A 23,903-nucleotide genomic window follows, 5' to 3' on the forward strand; every position below is an offset into this window, starting at 1 on the left:
GTTGGAGTTAGTGTCTTATGCGAAACTTGCTTCTCATAGGCAGTGGACTCCACGTGAGAGATTTTTCCCATCACACACGATAAGTTCCCACTAAAGAATGTCATGATGAATAAAGCTTAAATTAGACCATATTTTTTGAAAACCGAACCAGTCAATTTCCAAAGTGGGATAATATGGAGCAGACCAACAAGTGTCTCAGTTCGTTTTCTTTGACTTTTTGTCAATTGGGTTAGAGCACATTGTTCATTGCCCAAAGTCTTCTCCTTAGGCCTATGCAACTATATGGTTACTACTTACTACGCAAAGTGGTTATTAAAAAAATAACCCACCAAACCTAACCACTCAAAAACCCAATTGTGCCTCACAAAATTCCATTCCTTGTTGCGTAATCCTGGGAGACGAAAGAGCACAGAAAAGAAAAGAAAAGAAAAAAAAAAAATATATATATATATATATATATATATATATATTCTCCTTTAATTGGATCAGTGATCTAAGATGCGCGGACACTTCATTTAAGATGCCGTATCTATATCATATCTATATCGTACCGGTGTCATACCTGCTGTTTCATGTTATAATTTTTCAAAAATTACTTATATCACTTCATTGTACCGGTACCATATCTGTGCATCCTAGCAGGAGGAGGCAGCTCATTAGGGGCTCCAATTGCACATGGTTGAGAGGATTTTCAAGGGCAATTGGCATTTCAACCAGCTTTTACAGCTTAATTAAAAAAATATATATATATATATATAAATAAAACAGTTTATCCATTGACCTTGGACATGGGGTGTCACCTATTTATAGATTATTGAAACTGAATCCCTTTTGACTATTAAGCTTTTCTTTTCTTTTTTCTACGAACACCACAACAAATTTCATAATTGCTGAGTTAGTCAACTATGACAGGAAAAATATTGGTGGATCCATGATCATTAAGTTGTGTCCACAACTGACCAATTTAGCAATTATGAAATTTTTTGTGAAAAAATTTGTGTTGGCAGCATTACTGTATTTTGTTTCCAGTACAGCACATCTTTATTTAACTCCTCCAGAACATGTTCTAAGAGCATTAGAGTTTGATTGCTCAAATACTCTGTATGTACCCTACTGTTTATAGCTAATGTAGTTCTATTTCGATTGGTACCCAAAACAAAATGGTAAAGCAAGCATCCAAACTCGTGTGGTTAGGATTTGTACTTTGTAGTAAATTTTACAGCCGTTTAACCTTCTTTTGTACAAATTGCAGAAATGAGCTTTGCATAATATGTATCACTATTATGTTAACCAAAATTGAGTCCTTAATATGACATACTCAGAGCATTAGCATCCTGGATGCCAAAACCTGAACTAAAAGCAAATAAAGCCTGCACATGGTTCTAGAAGTAAAAATAATATATATGTATATAACTAAGGAACACTTTTGGACCTTAAAATTTTCATTGACCCTTCATTCTAGCTCTTCATAAAAATAAAAATTTTGAAACTTAAAAAGTCAAACAAAAAAATTAAAACAAACACGTAGGACCAAAATGAAAACTTTTAACCACAAACAGCCAATATAAAAACAAGTCAAACATGAAGGGCTAATTGAAAAAAAAAAATTGAAACATAAAAGACCAAAAGGAAGACCACCCCAAATTTTAAGGGTCAAGTGTATTTTAGTTTTTTTTTTTTCATTATCTTTTGGATAACTACTTTTAGCCCAAAGAGAGTACAAGAAGAGAAATTGTAATATGATTAATTATCTTTTGGATAAATACTTACTTCTCCAAGAAAAGATTAGGAAGAACCTGCATTGTAATGAAATTGAACAATGTACATATATTTCATGTATAAGAGGTGATTTGTGTATATCATTTTATGATCACTTCCCAGGATTCATCTCTTCAATCAAAGAAGGGGAGAAGTACTGGCAAGTGACAGCTAACTCGAGTCTAGTCTATCATGATATGAGGAATAAAACCATTCATCTTTTGTCCCATCAGACAAATGTTTCACCCAATAATTGTCAATGGCTTTCCCTGATCAAAGGTTAATACAATTGGATTTGGAGGGGCTTCAAAAACTTAACTGACAGGAGTGGCACAACATGGAGTGAATGAAAACCATGACCCAGAATCCCAAAGAGCTAGCTTGTTTAAACTGGGTAATTTGTGAAAGAATATCTGATTAACAAGTGCCAAAATCTCTGCTGAGCAGAATCTGTTGGAGTCAGTGATCAGACCAGCACACCATTAGCCCTACAATAATCCTTGGAAAAAAATCCTCTACACGCAAGAGCAAGTTGTTACTAGATGAGAGGTTCAAGCAGACCATTTCATTTATTATATATTTCGAGCATTTTTTTTTTCTTTGGAAAGTTATAATGGGGGAGGGGGGATTTGGACCCTAAAAATTTCCGTTGGAAACAGCAAGTGTCAGTTGACTTACAAGGCTCTTGACATAGCGAGCATGTTAGAGAAAAGCACGTAACAAAAGAAAATACCTGTGTCAAACTAATTCTCAGCTGAAGTGGGTTTTTTTATATGGTACAAAAGAATGGCTAGAATTGAATAGGTAAAGCAAGACTTTCTAAGGAGATTTTGATAAACTGGTTTCTATTAAAAGAAATGCAATTTGAGAAAGAAAAAAATTTAAGTGACCATACCAGAATTTCTGGATAAGCATGCCCTAGACCTTCACCATGTGTGCTTCCGCTAGAGAAGAATTAAGGTCTTCTCGAGATTGTGATCTCCGACTTTGAAGATGCATCTGACTTCTGTGAGGGGGCCGGAAGGAAGCCATGATACTACCATCAATCTGGCCCAAATTACTTGAGGAGTAACTATGTAAAACACTGCTACTTGATGGGTACGAGGACTCTATGAGCTGGATGCTGCTGCTGCTGCCGCCGCTGCCACTGCCACTGAGACCATGTCCAAAGCCAAATGGTCTTTCTTGGGCTGTTGGACTCAGCGGCATCTTTCTTCCATCTACAAGAACACAACATAACAATAAAATAAATAGTTAAAAAACTGTCAAAGATAAATGGCCAAATCAACTGAAAATAAAATCCATGGAAATGGCAAGAAGCATGTATAAAAAAAAAATATAGAGTAAGACCATAATTAAGTATGCTTAACAATGCTTTGCAGAAATGTATAACAAGGTTAGCCCAGTCGGAAGAGTTAAGAAAGTGAAAAACTAAATGTTAAATGGAAAAAGATAGCAAAGACTTCAAAACCAGGAAACTATACTGAGCCTAGCTTTCAAATTTCGCTTTATCCTCCCTTGCAAGTAAACATATGTAATGTGTGTAATCAGTTTGCCATAGAATATTCTTCTTGGACAGCCCTCAATTTCTCATGTTTCCAATAAATTCTTAAACAGTCATGTAAAAATGGCAAGCACAGTTCATCCATTAAAATATATAATCATGTTTGTCAAATACTTGGTGCCAATTTTAGCGTAAAATTAATGTATCAAGTTGCAGTATAGCCTCTCCCCTTATGTGGCGTTTGGTACGTGAAAATTCACATTATTCTTGGCATCTAAATTCCTAGGAATCACATTCCTAAGAATGTCGTTATTCCTATGTTTGGTTTCATTGGAAATGTCTTAAGATTCCTAAGAATGTGAGATGATAATGTTTGGTTTATTCCCAAGAATTTAAATGAATTACTTATTTTTCCTATTCTATCCTTAGATTTGAACGCGAACTACCAAGTCCTTAAAAAAAATCTTCCTCTAAATAAATAATGAAAAACCAAATATAAACAATTAATTATGAAAAATTCATTAAAATTATAGTTTAACATTTCAAAATGACAGGTATAATACAAAAATAACTATTTAAATTCTCAAATACTTTTATTTTTAATAATAATTTTTAAAATAGTTTAATCCATAATTATTTGTTTTATGTTTTATCTTAATTGATTAAATGATAATGAAAAATGGTTAAAATTGTCAATTTATAAAAAATACAATTTCCTTTAAGCTTGGGAATCTGGATTCCCATCTATTTTAAAGGGAATCCACATTCCTACTGAGAGGGGAATCTAGATTCCCCTAGCATCTGATTCCTTAGTGTGATTTGCAACCAAACATGGGAATTTTTAAACATTCCTGAGAATCCTAAAACATTACCTCGTACCAAACGCCACATTAAAGTAACTGCACACATAGATAGTTGATCAATAGAATTGCATAGAAACTTTAAATCAATTAGAACTCAATATTACAAAGCTTTCCCCGATTTTTCCTCAAAATGTGGACAATCAAATATAAATTTTCATCCATGACCAGCAGAGTGCAAAGAAATTTGGAGCAATAGTAGGCCACCCAATAAAAAATAGAAGAAAGAAACTCCTATTTCATGCAAAAGCTTACAGTGTCCTGTTTGATGCAGAATTATATTAGCATACAATTACTATCTTAACCATATTCTTGTTTAAATATCTCTAAGGAGTTCTTTTTTTTTTTAATAAGTAAAAATTTTCTCTAAGGAGTTGGGATGATCTTCGTATCCAAGAGATACTATCAGATCAAAATAGTTTGTCATATTAGAATACACTCGAAAGTTAGAACAAAATGATGTAACCAACAAGATATACTCTTATAATTATCCATGCCTAAAAGATCTCTTTTATAATGAATCTTGAGACATGCACAAGTTTTGAAATAATTTAAGCAACCTCTAAATCCTTTCATGTAGTTGTCATCTTACATCAAATTAATTGTGCCATGACATTGTCCATAGTGTCAAGTACAAAAAGATTATTCCAAAGGAGAGATTACCAAAAGCTGGAGAGTTAGAACGTAAATTTTCTCATCCAAAGCAAAACACAACAATTGCAATCAATAGTCATAAAGAATAAGACATACTTCAAAATGTGCAGGATATATGAAACAGTATTGATTTTAAAACATTACAAAACTATGCACAGATCAAAAATCTTGAAGAGAAGCTTACCAGAACTGATGTGACTCCAACGCTGGAATCCGAAAGGAGATGAAATATTCGATGCACTATTATGCCTGAAAAGTGGGAGATATGACCTCCGGGAAAATCTTGGTATCCAATTGCCAACACATGATAACGCACAAACTAGGAGAACCAATGAAATAAACACAATGGCAATAGGAATTATCGGGTTTATCTTCACTTGAAATATCTCATAATTACGTAGCCGCATTCTTGATGAAAATGCCTTGCCAGCTTCCAACAGGGCAACTCCGAGAGTCCAAGTAATACTTCCAGAACCAATAATGATTTTTCTATCTGTAATGTGCAAGCCCTCTCTTAACAGTGACACAATATACGGAGCCCTAAAGCAGTACTGTTCAATGAAGGGCTGAGGTGCAACACTTTTTCTTGCAACTTCCCAGGTCTTTTCACAGAACTCCTGACCCTTTTCCAAAACATCGTCAAGAGTGGCTTCTGAAGTCAAATTAAAAAACCGATACACCACAAAAAAGCCAGACATCGCATAGAACTCGCCATAAGGGCGAGGAAAACTATCAGGAAGAGCACAAGGCTGCAAATCACAGTCAATGCCTGGATTTTTATTTGACCATTCAGACAAATTAACAGCAACTTTTGCCAGCGCACTACATTCCTCCCAGTTCGGAGCACCAACAAGTTGCACAGCAATGCCTGACTTTCCTCCTTTACCCAAAATTTTCCCTGCAATCACAGGGCTCCCGGTTTCCTTGTAATGCGAAGCACACTGAGAGCAGATGTATTTCTCCCTGTACCCAGAATGCAAGCAAGGATGCTTTAGTTCTATTTTCTTGTTAACTAGATCTCCCTTAGTGACCTCTGGAAGCCTCTTAAAAAGTTGAACCACAGACTTGTCAAATGCATCATTCAAACCATAACCCGCACGAGAATAGGCAGTGAGATGATGATTAACAGCTCCTATTCTAAGTTTTATGCTAGTCTCGTTATGTACAGGTCCTTTGCTCTCATACGTAACTTGCAATGATGAGCCGCCCAAGTCGAGTGCACCAAATGTTGGTTTTTTTGGCATGACCCCTAACATACCAGTGCGATGATTAAGTGCTATCCATCCAAAATAAGCTTCCTCTGCCCCACTGATAATTTTAACACAGTTTTCCTCACACCGGAAGGGTGAAGTTTTCAGTATGGACTGTGCTTTGCCTAGAAGCCATTCTGAATCAGCTTTGGGCAGCCTGCGAACCCCTGCTGTAGCATAAAGGAAGAGAGAGGTGGACTTATGTGCATTCCTAGGGATTTGCTTCTCTGCCCACCGAATAAGTGGTTTAATTGCACCGTTCAAGCCAGTCACATTGTGCACTAACTTATGAAACCCAGGCTCAGTCTCCATTCTATCATAAGCCCGTCCGACCTGCGAACTAGGCTTCTTACGAATACCTTCCGTAAACGATTTCAATACAATAGGAAGTGTGCCCGCATTGTTGTGATCAAGAGATGCCTGATACACATAAACTCTAGTTCCAGTACTTCCACAATCAAGCACAACATAAAACTTTGATTCCCCTCGAGTCCAATACGAATAAACATAAACAGAAATCATATAAATTAAAACACCCAACAAGACTAAGCACAACATGAGCATGAAAAGCCTCAAAAACTTGCTACGCTTGGACGGGGTTCCTCCTGCCATTCCCCTCTCCTTTGAAAAACTTGAGACAGCAGCATTGTCTCTATGCAACAAATGGGGATACTTTATATGGGCAGCAGCCCTATTATCAACATTCGCAATGGTGACATCATTATCAAGCGGATGATAAGCTGTTAAATCCTGGAGAGACGACGATAATCTGAGGTTGTTCTTGTTATTACTATAAGGCATCTGAGCATACATATAGGCAACACTACTCGACGAAGAAGACGAAGAAGAAGAAGACGCGGCTGCCACCGATGATGATGACAACTGTTGCCCCGACAAACGACTTGTTACAACATCAGCAATTCTACCAAACATCTTAAACTGTTTTTTGAGGTTTCTTTCTATCATTAACTTCTTGGCCTATGGTTTGTATTCGTGATTACAACACACATTTTCTACAATCCTGATCAAATATAAATAAAACACCCACAAATTAAAATATTAACAAACACAAAAGTAAAGATCAAAGAGTGGCATTTTTTTTTTTTTATAGTGAAAGAAATGACAAAAAATAAAAAACCCAACAAACAGATCAGAAATTATAATAGCTAAATTGAAATCATTTTTAAAAAAAAAATTAAAATTTAGGGTTACCTGGAGGAAAATGGGTCTTCATTGTTTGCTTTGATTAACAATTTGTTGTGTTGTAGGAATTACAAAAACTCTTGATCTTCTTTGTAAGTCCCAAGTTGTAATAAGTAGTTGTTGTAAGACTATGATTTTTGGGTATTTGTATGTGTTTGGTTAGAGAGAAAGAGAGAGAAAAAGAGAGAGATTCAGATCCAACAAACAATGAGTCTGACATGGAAATGGTCTTTTTCGACAGCAAGAGAATGAAAGAAAGAAAAGACCCTCATTTGTAAATTCCTTTGTACTTACTGTAACCGTTCCTTTTCTACTTTATATTTACGTTTTCTTATTATCTATCTATTTCTTTTCAATCCCCATATTTTCCTCAAATACACTTCTGTTCCCTTTTTTAACTAAATTATGTATAATTCATTTTCTTCTCTAGAATAAATTTAATAGATGAAATTAACAAAATAACATGTTTGATATATTTAGAAAAATTATGTAAAAGTTATAAATTCTATTTTCTGTTTTTGATTATGTCTAAAGTCCCAAATTTTTGGACACATTTCAATTTAAAATTTACTTCTATTCTATCTACATTTTTTTTTGGTTATATTGGGCAGTAATGGAGTAGCCAAAGGTGGGAAATTATTAATTAAACAATGTGTTTTACTTAAAGTTTATACATAAATAAGTTTTAATAACTATTGGGTAAAGAGAGAGAGCTTCATTTAGAGAGAAAATGTTTGGCATAAAGTGAGAATGTGATTCCCAAAAATTGAAGTTTTTTATTATTTTTTTTAGGAAAAATTGAAGTTGATTACCCAAGTGAAACACAAAGTTTTATGAACAATCTTCCATTTTTTACTATCTAGTTACTACATTAAATAACAATATTTAATGACAGGGATGGATTGGGGTTTCAAATTGAAACAATTACTTCATAAGTTTGGGTATCTAATGGCCAAAATTAAAATTTTGAACTCCAATCTAAAATAATATATAAAATTTGGGTACTTTTATGTAATTGTCCCCTATTTTATGGATGAAACTACAAATATATTTAAATTTCAAGGACAAAATTTGAACCTGGATAAATTTTAGAAAAAAAAAATTAGCATTTTTTAAAACTATACAAACACTTCTTAAACATATCAGCATATGTCATATATCCTACAACTCAAACATCACGGTATTTGTATTAAAAAAAATAATGGTATATAAATTTTTTATAAAAAAAATACACACCCAAACAAAAATCTATTCTCTATAAATGTTGTTATAATAGCATGTTAACTAAATTTTCTAAAAATTCTTTTTTAGGGATTTTATAAAGGGTTCGATTGACGACTGACGAGTAACAAAGTATATTGGTTCAATTTTGAGTCTTAAAATAGTTACACTGCATTGAGGCACTGAATAATTTTTTTGGCTCATATCATGTTTTCAATGTTTATACTCTCGCTTAATAATATCATGTGTACTATTTATATCACTTGTATGGGTGTAGAAATCCAAGGCCCAAAGGATGATTGGGTTTGGATTAAAGCTCATTACAATTAATTTGTAGATATGAGCTCAAGGACCAACACTTGGACTCTAAATGATAGATTATGTTAAAAAAAGAAAGTAAAGACAAAAGGATTGGGTTTAAACAGGTTGATTTGGAATAAAAAGTTAAATATATCTTCCTCAAAATAGCTGAGGAACCTTTGCACTTGATGAATTACAAAAATAAGTAGTTTTTTGCCTAATGTTTTGAACTCGATCATTGTTCATTGGAGATCTCTTCTCCTTAATAGTGTTTCTGTTTTGATTCTAGCCCTCCACATGAGGGTTTGTTGATCTTCCTCTAGGATACTTGTCTCATCCTTCATTTTGAGGTCATGTTGAGTAGATTACAAGTTGTGTTAGCACTGTTCAAGCGTTATTCAGTCATTAATGCAGCTAGCATGGTTAGTGCAATGCATTCAATGCGGAGGTGATAGGAGCTTTTTTGGGAAGTTTCCTTTCATCCGTATCCAAGCTAGTCACTATTGTCTTCTTCGAATCATATGCTCTAGCCCTAAGTAGTCTTCATCTTGCTTTCTTTACGCGGTCCTCGTCCAAGTGTCTTCCTTGGCTTAAGTGACTCTTCGGTTTAAAGACTCCTCTCTCATTTTGCTTGGGTCAAATAAGTTTATAGTTGGGCTTTCATACTCCTCGGACCAAGCCCAATGATGCTAATTCTACTGGCCTTGACAAAATTTGAAAAAGTAAGAAAATTCGAGAAAAAAAATGAGGTTTTAAAAAACTGTACATAAAAGCTAAAGTTGATGCCAAACAAACTCTAATAAGTCTTTCAATTATAACTTAATGTTTAATTTAGCCCTCAATTATTAATACTATTAATTTCTTTTCTTTTTTTGTATAATTAATTTAGTTTCTTAAATTTCTAAATAAGGTAGTTCTAACTGGATTTATAGATTAGTTGGTTGGCGGTAGATTGATTAAATATATTGCCCTCCACCTACCCAACTCACTCCATGCACCCTCCTAATTATGCCAGCTAAACCATTTGCCTTCACAACTTCATTTGCCTGCTAACAAGAAAAAAAGATTAGTCTAAACCCAAAAAATCAAACTCTTCAATTAAATGTTTTATTATTACCACAGCGCACTCTTGGTGCAGCAGTCACTCCACAAATATAAATGCTCGTAGGGTGTGGGGGGCAAGGGCCGGGGTTCAAGTCTCTAGGAGGGAGTTTCACACACATATATACTTAGATTAGGCTAGAGTATAAATTATATCTTGTATAAAAAAAAAATGTTTTTTTTTTTTTATAAGTTTCAATGAGCCCAAGAGACTTTTGGAGCCCAAATGTCTGATTTATTATGAAAATGATTTTTTTTAGACATATATTATCAGTGATTTGTAATTTATGGATTTATTATAATTTTTTTTATATATTATAACCAATGAAACACCCCATAAATCCTATTGACCGATAAAAATATAAAATGCTAGATTGAATGTCATTGTCTAAATTAAGAGTATCTCCAGCAAATGCAGTATCTCTATTTTTTCTCCAAAAAATGCTATTGTTCATGCTCCAACCGGTTCTCTATCAACAAAACCTTTTTTTTTTTTTTTGAAGTTGCTATAGTACTACTCTTAATTTAGAGAACACTGTAGCAACTCTACTCCCTTATTTTATCTTTAAAAATTGAACAGTGGTATTAATTTACTATTCTTTCTCTCTCATCCAAACATTTTTCCTTCTTCTCTATTGTGCTCTTGGTTTCTCTTCAGAAAGCTCTCTCTCTTCAAGAACTCCTCTCTCACAAGATCAACCCTCGCCGCTGCTCTCTCTCATAAAAAACTCGCACCATGTCTTTCACAAAAGAACTCGCAGCGTGTCTTTCAATCAAAGTTCGCTCAACCACCTGTGACGAAGAAGGGAGTTCTGAAAACATTGGCTCAACCTTGAATATCGGTATCCAAAATTTCGATTTAATAGGGTTTTTGTCATGTTTGAATTTATTAGTTTATCGTACGAGTTGATGATTTGGTGGTTTTGAATGATTTCTATTGTTCTTCACCACTGTCTGGGTTTAGGTTTTTGGTTTTTGGTTCTTTTCTCTTTATCTGTCTTTCACTCTGTTCTTGATCTTTTCTCTATTTAATTAATCTTATTAGAGTCAATTATCTAATCTGATTCCCTTTTACACACCCAAACCAAGAAAAACAAATAAAACCCAAACAAACAAAACAACAAAAAAAAGAAAATAGAATCGTTTTCCTCGTTTGATTCCCACCAACCCAAATTTCATGCCTTTATACATTGCTTTCCTTTGCCTCTTCAATAATCAGGTCAGTAATTCAATACCCAATTTATTATGTCTCTATTTTTTTTTTTTTGGGTGTGGAAATATTGAGAATCTGAATTTTGGGTTTTTTTTTTTTGTAGTTGAAATTGTGATGGGTTTCAAGCTCTAATCAAAATTTTTTGATCCAGTGATTTTTTTTTTTTTTTTCTGAGTTGGGGTCAACCCTGCTGATTGTGGCTGTGTTCTCTACTACGTTGACTTTAAAGAATTCTTGGTAATGGCAATGATGTTTGATCACTGAATTCATATTGGGTTTTGCATGTTTGTCATTTTTGCTTGGAGGGTTTTTGATATCTGTGTGGTTGGAATGGTTTTTGGAAAATGTTTTCTGAGAATTCTTATTTTTGTTCTTTTTAGAGAGTATTGTCATAATTTCCATATGATTCTGTGAATTTTTGTTTCTGAATGTGATTTTCATTGATAATGAGTGAATATGTGTGTTTCTGTAGCTAAAAATTAAAAAATTTATTGACAAATGTATGAGTTCCTATTGCATTGAATTGTGTGGGCCATGAATTCAAAAGTAGTGAAAATCTTAGAGTTCTTGTTGCAATTGACTTGTGTAGCTATGTGAGTGTAAAAAATTCTATGAATGAAAATGTTAGTGACTAATCTAAGAGTTCATGTTGCATTGAGTTGTGTAGTTCTAGAATGTGGTAATTTATGTTGCTTGGTTCCATGAGATTTTGTGAAAATTGTTTCTGAATGCACAATCTTAATTGTAAGATCTCTTCTGCTGTTAATATTTTGGGCTGAGAATGAAAAATTTATGGACAGCTATGAGGTTGAGTTTTTTAGAATGTGGCGATCATTGTAGTTTTGTTCCTTATGGTTTTTGTGTAATTGAGATAAATTATTGTTAATTGCTTGAAACTATGATAGAACTGGGAGTTTGATGCCAATAAACTATGAACTGGTGAGACTAACATGTCCTGAAACCATGTCCTTACACTTTGCCTACCCTGCCATAGGCAATTTCTTTTTAGTTATTTAAATCACCACAACTTTTTTATTTTTCTTTTACAAATTGTTCATACAATTATACAAAGATATTTTCCATGTGAAGATGTTTGTGTTAGAATTATTTTTGTATCCAAGTACCACAAGTATGAAAAAGAGATGCTCCTTTATGTTGGGTCTTAGATAAGCTTAATATATTTTTTTCCTGTACCTATAAGAGGGACACTGACTTTATAGAGGAAGGATAATTGCATTGCACCAAAAAAATAAGGTAATAAAGAATTTACAAGACACTAACAGTAGGGAATAAACTTTAAGGAAATAATGGTCCAAAGTTTCAATTAGAGAAAGCTTAACCATTAAGTACTTGAGCCAATAGATAAGTGATACCAGGACCTAATTTACTATTGGTTTCTACATGTGTTATGCCTTTTTGAGCTCAATATATGATCTGCTTGAGGGGTTTCTACAGGGTGTGAAATCTGTCTGAGTGCGTTTGTTTTAATTTTTTCAGGTTGTGAAATATGTCTGAGGGGTTTCTTACAGTATCAATATGTGAATTGTTCACACATGCTGCAATAATTGTGTGTGTGTGTTTTTTTTTTGTAGCAGCAACTTGGGATATTTGTTCCACGGGTCGTAATACAAATTATGCACGTAATATGCTTCTAAATGACTCGGATTTTGATGATGATTTTGAGATAATTGCGCTTCTTGCATTGGAAGAAGAACGATTAGAAAGAGAGAGGGCGTCAACATCACATCGTGGTTCTGTTCTAGGCCGTAGGTTCATCCAACGTGATCATGGGCAAGGCCACCAAATACTTTTTCAAGACTATTTTGCAGAATCACCAGTATATCCTCTTAACGTATTTCGAAGGAGGTTTCGAATAAGTCGTTCCCTTTTTTAACGTATTAAATCTAATCTAGAAGAGAAATATGAATATTTTGTTCAAGAAAGAAATGTTGTCGAAGTGCTTGGTTTGTCTTCCCTTCAGAAGATGACTGCCGCACTAAGGATGCTTGCGTATGGAGTAGTGGCGGATTTTACAAATGAATATGTGAGAATTGGAGAAAGCACTGCAATAGAGAGTCTAAAAAAATTTGTTGAAGCCATAGTCAATATTTATCTACAGAGTACTTGAGGTCACCAAATAGCAGTGACATTGCTAGGTTGCTAAGAGTTGGTGAAAGTCGTGGATTTCCAGGGATGCTAGGGAGCATTGACTGCATGCACTGGAAATGGAAGAATTGCCCATCGGGGTGGAAAGGTCAGTATACTAGTCATAGTCATGAGCCAATAATTATTTTGGAAGTAGTAGCATCATATGATCTTTGGATATGACATGCATTTTTTGGGTTACCTAGGTCTCATGATGACATCAACGTGCTAGACCATTCTTTTATATTTACCAAGCTCGCTCAAGGCTGTGCACCTTCGGTGAATTACTCAATCAATGGTCATGATTATATAATGGGATACTATCTTGCTAATGGTATATATCCTTCATGGTCCACTTTTGTGAAGACAATCCCATCTCCACAAGGTAGAAAGAATAGTCTTTTTGCTACAACTCAAGAGTCAACAAGGAAGGATGTAAAGTGTGCATTTAAAGTGCTTCAAGCACGATTTGCAATTGTTTGTGGGCCTGCACGTCTTTGGAGAACAGAGGCTCTTGATTACATTATGAAGGCATGCATAATATTGCATAACATGATAATTGAAGATGAACGTGATACCATTGGAGCAGAAGACCTTGATTATGAACAAGTGTCTGAAAGCATCCCTGCAACAGTGTCCTACGAGCCTACAGAAGAATTTAGTCAATTTACAGCGTTCATTGCAGCCCATGAAAAAAATAGAAATAGAGAAACTCATTGTAAACTCCAATTGGATCTCGTTGAGCACTTGTGGCAACAATATAGCGAGTTGTAGGATCATCTAATTTTAAGTTTTATGCTCGCATTAATTTTTATGTCTTTAGTCTTTATTGTAATTTGAAATTTCTCTTCATTTATGTTAGTCTTGTATAGGTGAAATTCGATGTAATTTGAAATTTATCAAATCTATGTTAATCTTGAAATTTATCAAGTCTTTTTGAAAAATATGACTATTGAGAAATATTATTATTTGAAAAAATGACCCTTTAAAAAAAGGGTATTGAAAAAATATAATTGTTGAAAATTTTGAAAATGTTACCGTTGGGAAATTTAAAAATATAGATGTTAGGAATTTGAAATATAGTTGTTGGGAATGAATAAAGAAAGATTAAAGAAAGAATAAAGAATGAATGAAGAAATAATATTTAAATGAGATAGAGAATCTGTTGGAAAGTATATTTGAAAAAGTGAGTAGTTAAAAGGTAAAAGTCATTGTTCATTCTCCAAACAGTACAAAAATTTGAAAAATCTGCTGAAGATGCTCTAAGGAGCCCATCACTTAGATACCATTGTGGGAGGTAACTTATTTATAAAATGTAATATTAAATCTATATAAATAAATATATTCTTATACATATATAATATAATATTATATATACCAATCTATAAATATATATTTAAAAAATTATATATTTAAATCAAGTCTTATACTCACAAATTTTTTAAATAACACATAATTCAATAAAGTTAGTGGCAAATAAATTTCACAACATTCTTAAATTAGTCTACTATCTCACACATAAGTTTATCACAATGTACATTTTAAATAATTTTCAATGCCAATTTGAGAATGAGGTATACCATGCTTCCAGTGCATGTATCCCTCATCTGAGGAGGACCCTACATTTCCATGTAAGAGAGAGAAAATATTTGTGAGCATGACTTAACACATTATTACATTTGAACTTACATCAATTAATAAGACTTAAGCCTAATTTAATTTATATAGAATCGATTTCCCTCTCTCTTATGTGTGTGTGTGTGTGTGTGTGTGTGTGTTTGTTTCTCAAAAAAAAGAAGCTATATATGATTTTTGAATAAACCGTTCAGGATCATAATACTAATTAAAGTAAAAGAATAAAATGAGATATCCATAACCTAAAATTAAGTTTCAAAAACAATAAAACTATGAGCTCACATGAAATTTAGAAATTAAAATTTAAACTTTTTTTCAAAAGAAATCTCTAAATTTCAATAGCATTCATGTTCATCATTTAGTTAGAAAAAAAAAAATTTGTTTGATTAAATTGAATTTAATTATGGGTACTGTTAATGGTGTCCTTAGACAAAATTTCCATAAATAAAAAAGTTTTTCCTAAAAATATATCCTAAAAAAAAAGTCACAAGTGATTTTAATATGTGTGTACATTCCTATAAAAGACATATACATGACATGGCAAACGGTTGGATTTGTGTCGGTTCATTTGGGTTGAGGTCCAAAACGGGCTATTTTAAACGGGTTGAAAATGGGAAGGGTCGGGTTGGCCCATATTTTTCACATTAAAAAAAAATATAAATGCCAATTTTTTAGAGAGAATGAATCAAATCAATAATTAGACTATTTGTTACTAATTTACTATTATACATGTAAAGGGGAAAAAATAAACAAACAAAAAAATATAAAAATTTACATATCCTTGCAATTCAGATAGTTTTGACTTTTGAGCAAGACTAAAATTATTTACATCCTTCAAATTCAAAGTTCACTAATGATATCATTCCCATAAAAGATCCAATATATATATATATATATTCAAAACTAAATGTCATGGACCGTGTCAAGTTATGAGCCTTCTTAAATGTACAAATTCATGTTGCATTTAAATTAATAATAAATTTAGATTATATAGAAAGATAAAGTAAATAAAAAAAACTTAAAAAACAAATATAACAATTTACGTAAAAAATAATAAGTAAATATTTTATAAGAATTATATCTTAATTTACTCAACGTTAGTAGTAGATTCAGCACTACAAATGTTCATATTTGCGAATTGAGAATGAGGTATACTATGCTTCCAATGCATGTATCCCTCCTCTGAGGAGGACCCTACATTTCCATGTGAGAGAGAGAAAATATTTGTGAGCATGACTTAACACATTATTACATTTGAACTTACATCAATTAATAAGACTTAAGCCTAATGTAATTTATATAGAATCTATTTCCCTCTCTCTTATGTGTGTGTGTTTGTTTCTCAAAAAAAAGAAGCTATATATGATTTTTGAATAAACCATTCACGATCATAATACTAATTAAAGTAAAAGAATAAAATGAGATATCCATAACCTAAAATTAAGTTTCAAAAACAATAAAACTGTGAGCTCACATGAAATTAAGAAATTAAAATTTAAACCTTTTTCAAAAGAAATCTCTAAATTTCAATAGCATTCATGTTCATCATTTAGTTAGAAAAAAATAATTTGTTTGATTAAATTGAATTTAATTATGGGTACTGTTAATGGTGTCCTTAGACAGAATTTCCATAAAAAAAGTTTTTTCCTAAAAATATTTCCTAAAAAAAAAGTCACAAGTGATTTTAATATGTGTGTACATTCCTATAAAAGACATATACATGACATGGCAAACGGTTGGATTTGTGTCGGTTCATTCGGGTTGAGGTCCAGAACGGGCCATTTTAAACGGGTTGAAAATGGGTAGGGTCGGGTTGGCCCATAGTTTTCACATTAAAAAAAAAAAAAAAAAAAAATATATATATATATATATATATATATATATATATATATATATATATATATAAATGCCAATTTTTTTAGAGAGAATGAATCAAATCAATAATTAGACTATTTGTTACTAATTTACTATTATACATGTAAAGGGGAAAAAATAAACAAACCAAAAAATATAAAGATTTCCATATCCTTGCAATTCAGATAGTTTTGACTTTTGAGCAAGACTAAAATTATTTACATACTTCAAATCCAAAATTCACTAATGATATCATTCCCATAAAAGATCCAATATATATATACAAAACTAAATGTTATGAACCATGTCACGTTATGAGCCTTCTTAAGTGTACAAATTCATGTTGCATTTAAAATAATCATAAAGTGATATTATATAGAAAGATAAAGTAAATAAAAAAAGCTTAAAAAATAAATATAACAATTTACGTAAAAAATAACAAGTAAATATTTTATAAGAATTGATGATACCGAAAATATCACCAGTGAGTTGCAAGCACCCCTCCGCCTAAAGCTACACCTGCAAAAAGAAGATAAAGTACCTAAAGAGAGCACCGGTGTGGTGCCGGCCAAAAACCCTCCGAAAGTCAAGTTAGAATCTTGTGTCTTTAACCCCAGAGTGCTCGAGTAAAGAATATTATGCGTACCTTCATATCTAGGGTTTCTGGGGTATTTATATTGGGTGAAATTACCTTTCTTTTAGGATACAACTTCCTTCTCAAGTTCTTTTCCATATAGGAGTCTTCTCAAACGTGTGTCGCAAGAAGTCCAAGCGTGCACGTTTGCGTGGGGATAAAGCAAAGGTTCATCTGAAACATATCAAATGACATGCCACCTGGAATCTACAATTAATTCATACATGACGGATACTCAGCAAAAGTTAACCGTCATAGTCGCGTCCCTTCAAGTTTTATGAGAATATCCATCTTCTATTTTTTATCCCCTTCAAGAATTATATCAATTATAGCTCAAGTTGGCCAATTTCATTAGTATCTTCATTTACAATATAATTATTTTAATATTATTTAAGTGTATAATGAAAGCAAATCAAAACTTATGAATAAAGAGTTAAAAATGTATAATTTCTATAACTCTATTAATAAATTAAAATACCTTCAAATCCATATAACTAATTTTTAGTGCACAACTTTTTGTAGTCTTTGAAGTAGAACTTAGTTACTTAATAGTTAATAGTCTTAGTTAATGAATGTTACAACTAAAAGTAAAGCTTAATAGTTAGTGGTTAGTGCTGCTTACTTAGTAGCGTAATTTGTGCAGAGACTGGATAGTGAATGCTTTGGGCTTTAGCTTTCCCTTTTATTTTTTTTTGGCTTTCGTTTAACTCTTTATTTTTTTAATAAATAGTGGGCACAGCATACAAGTTAATTGTGCCTTTTATGTTATGCACCTAGGAGCCCTTGCCATGTAGTTTTAAATATTTTTTAGATAAAAAAAAAAGTTAAAAAATAGGCAGGCCACAAGTTGGGTCAAGTTGGCTTGCAAAACACAGGCAGGCCGCAAGTTGGCTCATATTTTATTCACCAAAAAATCAAGTTCAAACCGAGCTAAATCGAATAGGTTAGGATTAAGTCAAAATAGGAAAATTCGAGTCAGGTTAGCGAATTTTGGCCCGTTTTGCTATGTATTATACATCAAAATTGATTTATCTTTTATTATATATATATATATATATATAATATTTTAATAGAAAAAATTGATTGATTTATCTTCTTGAGAAAGAAAGTAGAAACACACTCATGATTTTATTTCAAAAAAAAAAAACACACACACGATTTTTATTTGCTAAAAATATGGAAATAATATCATATTCACTTTCACCACACTGCCTTGGTTTTTGGTTCAAATCTCTAGTCTCTCTCTTCTCTAGAGTTTAGACCGACCTAGGGTTACGTACGGTTTCTTCTTCTTCCAAATCCAAAACCCCAATTCGAAATCCCAAACAAATACACACACAATATCCTCATCAGTCTCTCTAAAACCCTAAAATTTTCTTCATTCATTCTCTCCTTTAGCCCTAGCTTTCTCATCTCTGTCCAAAGCAATGGACCCAGAGATCGCCAAGACTCAGGAGGAGCGGAGGAAAATGGAGCAGCAATTAGCCTCCATGACTTCCCTCACCTTCGACACCGATCTCTACGGCGGAAACGACCGCGACGCTTACGTCACCTCCATCCCCGTCAACGAGGACGAGGACAACCTCGATTCCCTCATGGACAACGAGGTCGCTCGCAAATTGGCCTCCTACACCGCTCCCAAATCCCTCCTCAAAGAGATGCCCAGGGGTTCCGACGAGAACGACGACGTTTCGGGGTTCAAGAAGCCGCAGCGAATCATCGATCGCGAGGACGATTACCGGAAGCGGAGGTTGAATCGCGTCATCTCGCCGGAGAGACACGACGCTTTCGCCGCCGGCGAGAAGACTCCGGACCCTTCGGTTAGGACCTACGCCGATGTCATGAGGGAGGAGGCGTTGAAGAGAGAGAAGGAGGAGACTTTGAAGCTCATTGCTAAGAAGAAGAAGCAGCAAGAGGAAGACGAAGCCGCCTCCGATAAGCCGCTGCCGGCGGATTCTTCCGCGGCGGCGGCGCCCAAGAGAAGGAACCGGTGGGACCAATCGCAGGACGATGGCGGTGCCGGTGCCGCTGCTGCGAAGAAGGCTAAAACTTCGTCTACGTCGGATTGGGACTTGCCGGATACCACTCCTGGCCGGTGGGATGCGACGCCGACTCCTGGGAGATTAGGGGATGCGACGCCGTCTGCTTCCGTGGGGAGGAGGAATAGGTGGGACGAGACTCCGACACCGGGGAGAGTGGTGGATTCGGATGCAACGCCGGCTGCAGGCGGCGTTACCCCGGGGGCAACACCGGCAGGTATGACTTGGGATGCCACGCCAAAGCTAGCGGGTCTCGCCACGCCGACGCCAAAAAAGCAGAGGTCGAGGTGGGATGAAACGCCGGCTACTATGGGGAGTGCAACCCCAATGGCTGGGGCTACGCCGGCTGCAGTTACGCCCGGTGTTACTCCCGTTGGTGGGCTTGATCTTGCAACCCCGACTCCTGGGGCAATTAATTTGCGGGGAGCAATCACGCCGGAGCAGTATAATTTGTTGAGGTGGGAGAAGGATATTGAGGATAGGAATAGGCCATTGACAGATGAGGAGTTGGATGCAATGTTTCCGCAAGAAGGGTATAAGATTTTGGACCCACCGGCATCCTATGTGCCAATTAGGACTCCGGCGAGGAAGCTGCTTGCTACCCCAACACCGATGGGGACTCCTCTGTATGCCATTCCGGAGGAGAATCGTGGGCAGCAGTTTGATGTGCCGAAGGAAGCACCTGGTGGGTTGCCATTCATGAAGCCTGAGGATTACCAGTACTTTGGGGCATTGTTGAATGAGGAGGAGGAAGAGAAAATGACTTCTGATGAGCTGAAAGAGAGGAAGATTATGAAGCTTCTGCTTAAGGTTAAGAATGGGACACCACCGCAGAGAAAAACGGCTTTGAGGCAGCTTACAGATAAGGCAAGAGAGTTTGGGGCTGGCCCGTTGTTTAACCGGATTCTGCCATTGCTTATGCAGCCAACTTTGGAGGACCAGGAGAGGCATCTTTTGGTGAAGGTTATTGACAGAGTGCTTTACAAACTTGATGAATTGGTACGACCTTATGTTCATAAGATTCTTGTTGTGATTGAGCCTTTGTTAATTGATGAGGATTATTATGCGCGTGTTGAGGGTAGAGAGATTATTTCTAATCTTAGTAAAGCTGCTGGTTTGGCTACTATGATTGCTGCTATGCGCCCGGATATTGATAATATTGATGAATATGTTAGGAACACCACTGCAAGAGCTTTCAGTGTGGTTGCTTCTGCTCTTGGGATTCCTGCTCTCTTGCCCTTCTTGAAGGCTGTCTGTCAAAGTAAGAAATCGTGGCAAGCTAGGCACACTGGGATTAAGATTGTTCAGCAGATTGCCATTTTGATTGGTTGTGCTGTGCTTCCTCATCTGAGGTCCCTCGTGGAAATCATTGAGCATGGTTTGCTTGATGAGAATCAGAAGGTGAGGACAATCACTGCGTTGTCTTTGGCTGCTCTTGCTGAGGCTGCTGCCCCATATGGTATTGAGAGCTTTGACTCGGTGCTGAAGCCTTTGTGGAAGGGGATCAGGTCTCACCGTGGGAAAGTGTTGGCTGCATTCTTGAAGGCAATTGGTTTTATTATTCCGCTTATGGATGCTCTGTATGCGAGTTACTATACTAAGGAGGTGATGGTCATTCTGATTCGTGAGTTCCAGTCACCGGATGAAGAAATGAAGAAGATTGTTCTGAAGGTGGTGAAGCAGTGTGTGAGTACAGAGGGTGTGGAGGCTGATTACATTCGCAGTGATATACTTCCTGAATTCTTTAGGAATTTCTGGGTCAGGAGGATGGCTTTGGATAGGAGAAACTATAGGCAACTTGTGGACACAACGGTGGAGATAGCAAATAAAACTGGTGTTGCCGATATAGTAGGGAGAATTGTTGAGGATCTTAAAGATGAGAGTGAGCCTTACAGACGAATGGTTATGGAAACCATAGAAAAAGTGGTTACAAACTTGGGTGCATCTGATATTGATGCTCGGTTAGAGGAGCTTCTTATTGATGGAATCCTTTACGCCTTCCAAGAGCAGACCAGTGATGATGCCAATGTGATGCTTAATGGGTTTGGTGCAGTTGTGAATGCACTTGGGCAGAGAGTGAAGCCTTACCTACCCCAGATTTGTGGTACCATTAAATGGCGGTTGAATAACAAGAGTGCAAAGGTGAGACAGCAAGCAGCTGATCTCATTTCAAGGATTGCTGTTGTCATGAAGCAGTGCCAAGAGGAACAATTGATGGGTCATCTTGGTGTTGTCTTGTATGAGTATCTGGGAGAAGAATATCCTGAAGTTCTGGGATCGATTCTGGGAGCTCTGAAAGCAATTGTCAATGTTATCGGTATGACAAAGATGACTCCTCCTATAAAGGATTTGCTTCCTAGATTGACACCAATTTTGAAGAATAGGCATGAGAAAGTCCAGGAGAACTGCATTGACCTTGTTGGGCGAATTGCTGACCGCGGTGCTGAGTTTGTTCCGGCAAGGGAGTGGATGAGGATTTGCTTTGAGCTTCTTGAGATGCTTAAAGCCCACAAGAAGGGTATTCGGCGAGCCACGGTGAACACCTTTGGATACATTGCCAAAGCCATTGGACCACAAGATGTCCTGGCTACCCTGTTGAATAATCTCAAGGTGCAAGAGCGGCAGAACCGTGTATGCACAACTGTGGCAATTGCCATAGTTGCAGAAACCTGCTCTCCCTTTACGGTGCTGCCAGCCTTGATGAATGAGTATCGTGTGCCAGAGCTTAATGTGCAGAATGGTGTCTTGAAATCCCTCTCTTTTCTGTTTGAGTACATTGGTGAAATGGGAAAAGACTACATCTATGCTGTGACCCCATTACTTGAAGATGCCCTCATGGATAGGGATTTGGTTCACAGGCAGACTGCAGCTTCTGCTGTCAAGCACATGGCTTTGGGGGTTGCTGGTTTGGGTTGTGAGGATGCTTTAGTCCACTTGCTGAACTACGTGTGGCCAAACATATTCGAGACTTCCCCTCATGTGATAAATGCTGTCATGGAGGCCATTGAAGGAATGAGGGTGGCCTTGGGTGCTGCTATTGTTCTAAACTACTGCCTTCAAGGGCTATTCCATCCTGCCCGTAAGGTTAGGGAGGTCTACTGGAAGATTTATAACTCACTGTATATTGGAGCACAAGATGCGCTTGTGGCGGCTTATCCTACACTGGAGGACGAGCAGAACAACGTATACAGTAGGCCTGAGTTAATGATGTTTGTCTAAAGTGCAGCTTCATTGTACCTTAGAGAGCAGATCACATGGGGACTGATGTTCTCATGATAGGCAATTTACTTCTCCTGGCTAATGTAATTTCTTTAAATCAGTATGTTAATTAAACTATATTGACTCTCTATTATGTCTCTGTGGGTACTTCCACCTTGTTTGCTTCTTAAATAATCTGTTATGTATGTAGGAGTATTCCAACTAATTGTTATTGATTCTCATACTTCTCATGTTACTTCTTGTGTTTGAAGTATGTTTTTCTATACTCACTCTTAGATTTCCTTTCTGTGGTGGTGGTGGTGGTGGTGGTGTTTGTTTTTGTGTGTGTGTTTGTGGTATTAGAATCTAGTATCAACAATCTGCAACCTCATTGAATTTAGAGAAAGACCTTGTAAAGTTAAGGGCTGAGAGAGAGACTGAGAGATTAATCATTTGGGAGTTAGGGTTAAGGTTTCTGTTTCAGTAAGAGTTGGATTAATAAATTGGGAGTTAGCATTGGATTGTAAATGCAGTTTCTAGTTCTTTTTGTTTCAAATATATCCTTTTGGTTCTTGTTTCTTTTCTAGAAATCTATTCGGGGCTCTCTGCATTTTTACAGGCTGGATACACAGTGCATATTTGTGGATATTGGACTAGGATTCCATGTGGTTAACATGGTCTGAAGCTTGAAATTGTATATCAGAAAGGGAAGAAAAGTTAGCCAGGTTTACATTGTTTCTGTTATAGCTCTTTAAAATAAAAAATAAAAAATTCTGCTATAACAAGTTATGCTTTAATTGCTTTCATCATTTGTATACTGTTTACTCTTATATTTATGTGTCATTGTTACTCTCTCTCATAGGATAACTAATTTTAGAAGTGATTCATGCACAACTGGAGTTTATTTGGCTAAAGTATATTACGTCCTACTATCATAAAGAATGAAATTCCTTTCTTTGTCCTGATCGAACTGCCAAGATTCTTGAATCTATAGTTTTTTTTTACCAAACTGAGTCCAAGCATATTGTAATTGAGTAGTAGCACATATTGTAATTAGTAATTTCATGAATTTGATGTCGCTGCTTGAATTTGTGTAAAATTGTTAATGGAAAGTTCAAATTGATAAAGCTTAGTCCATATGATTGACGTTTTGAAGGATTGCCTGTAAGGTGTTTATTAGGATGATTGTTTGCCTGGCATTTCTCTATTAGCTTATGCTGTTGCTTCTTGTGGATGGGTAAACGGCGGTGCCATTTATGGTGCATCACTGTATCGTTTTAGCTGTGTGGTGCTCTATAGGAAGGGGGTCTAGAAGGGAGAAAAGAAAATTTTGC

The 23,903-nt window shown here is 35.5% G+C and overlaps 2 protein-coding genes and 1 pseudogene across 4 annotated transcripts; 2 read left to right on the forward strand and 1 right to left on the reverse strand.

Annotated features, from left to right (window-relative positions):
* Positions 1 to 1,740: 1,740 nt before the first annotated feature.
* Positions 1,741 to 7,513, reverse strand: LOC142613660 (putative apyrase 7). Of its 3 annotated transcripts, none has more exons than XM_075786108.1 (4): positions 7,239 to 7,513; positions 4,961 to 7,047; positions 2,654 to 2,978; positions 1,741 to 2,208 (listed from the first exon to the last, which is right to left on the reverse strand). In XM_075786108.1, exons 2-3 carry the CDS (start codon positions 6,990 to 6,992, stop codon positions 2,677 to 2,679), a joined length of 2,334 nt encoding a protein of 777 aa, XP_075642223.1. In that variant the 5' UTR covers positions 6,993 to 7,047; positions 7,239 to 7,513; the 3' UTR covers positions 1,741 to 2,208; positions 2,654 to 2,676. The 3 variants fall into 3 exon arrangements, with proteins under 3 accessions (XP_075642223.1, XP_075642222.1, XP_075642221.1); XM_075786107.1 differs by having other exon boundaries at positions 1,741 to 2,273; XM_075786106.1 differs by having other exon boundaries at positions 1,741 to 2,978.
* Positions 7,514 to 12,709: 5,196 nt separating this feature from the next.
* LOC142613541 (uncharacterized) lies at positions 12,710 to 13,983 on the forward strand (annotated as a pseudogene).
* A 4,551-nt stretch (positions 13,984 to 18,534) lies between these two features.
* On the forward strand, positions 18,535 to 22,825 carry LOC142612886 (uncharacterized). Its single transcript, XM_075785062.1, has one exon. It carries the CDS (start codon positions 18,760 to 18,762, stop codon positions 22,588 to 22,590), a length of 3,831 nt encoding a protein of 1,276 aa, XP_075641177.1. The 5' UTR covers positions 18,535 to 18,759; the 3' UTR covers positions 22,591 to 22,825.
* Positions 22,826 to 23,903: the final 1,078 nt, after the last annotated feature.

This window comes from Castanea sativa, chromosome 10 (assembly GCF_040712315.1).
Source record: "Castanea sativa cultivar Marrone di Chiusa Pesio chromosome 10, ASM4071231v1".
Lineage (NCBI taxonomy): Eukaryota > Viridiplantae > Streptophyta > Magnoliopsida > Fagales > Fagaceae > Castanea > Castanea sativa.

Coding starts and splice junctions, on each gene's coding strand:
- LOC142612886 (XM_075785062.1), top strand. CDS start 18,760: ATGGACCCAGAGATCGCCAAGACTCAGGAGGAGCGGAGGAAAATGGAG.
- LOC142613660 (XM_075786108.1), bottom strand. CDS start 6,992: ATGATAGAAAGAAACCTCAAAAAACAGTTTAAGATGTTTGGTAGAATT. Junction 2,979..4,960: donor TTGGAGTCACATCAGTTCTG/GTAAGCTTCTCT, acceptor GTGTTCTTGTAG/ATGGAAGAAAGATGCCGCTG.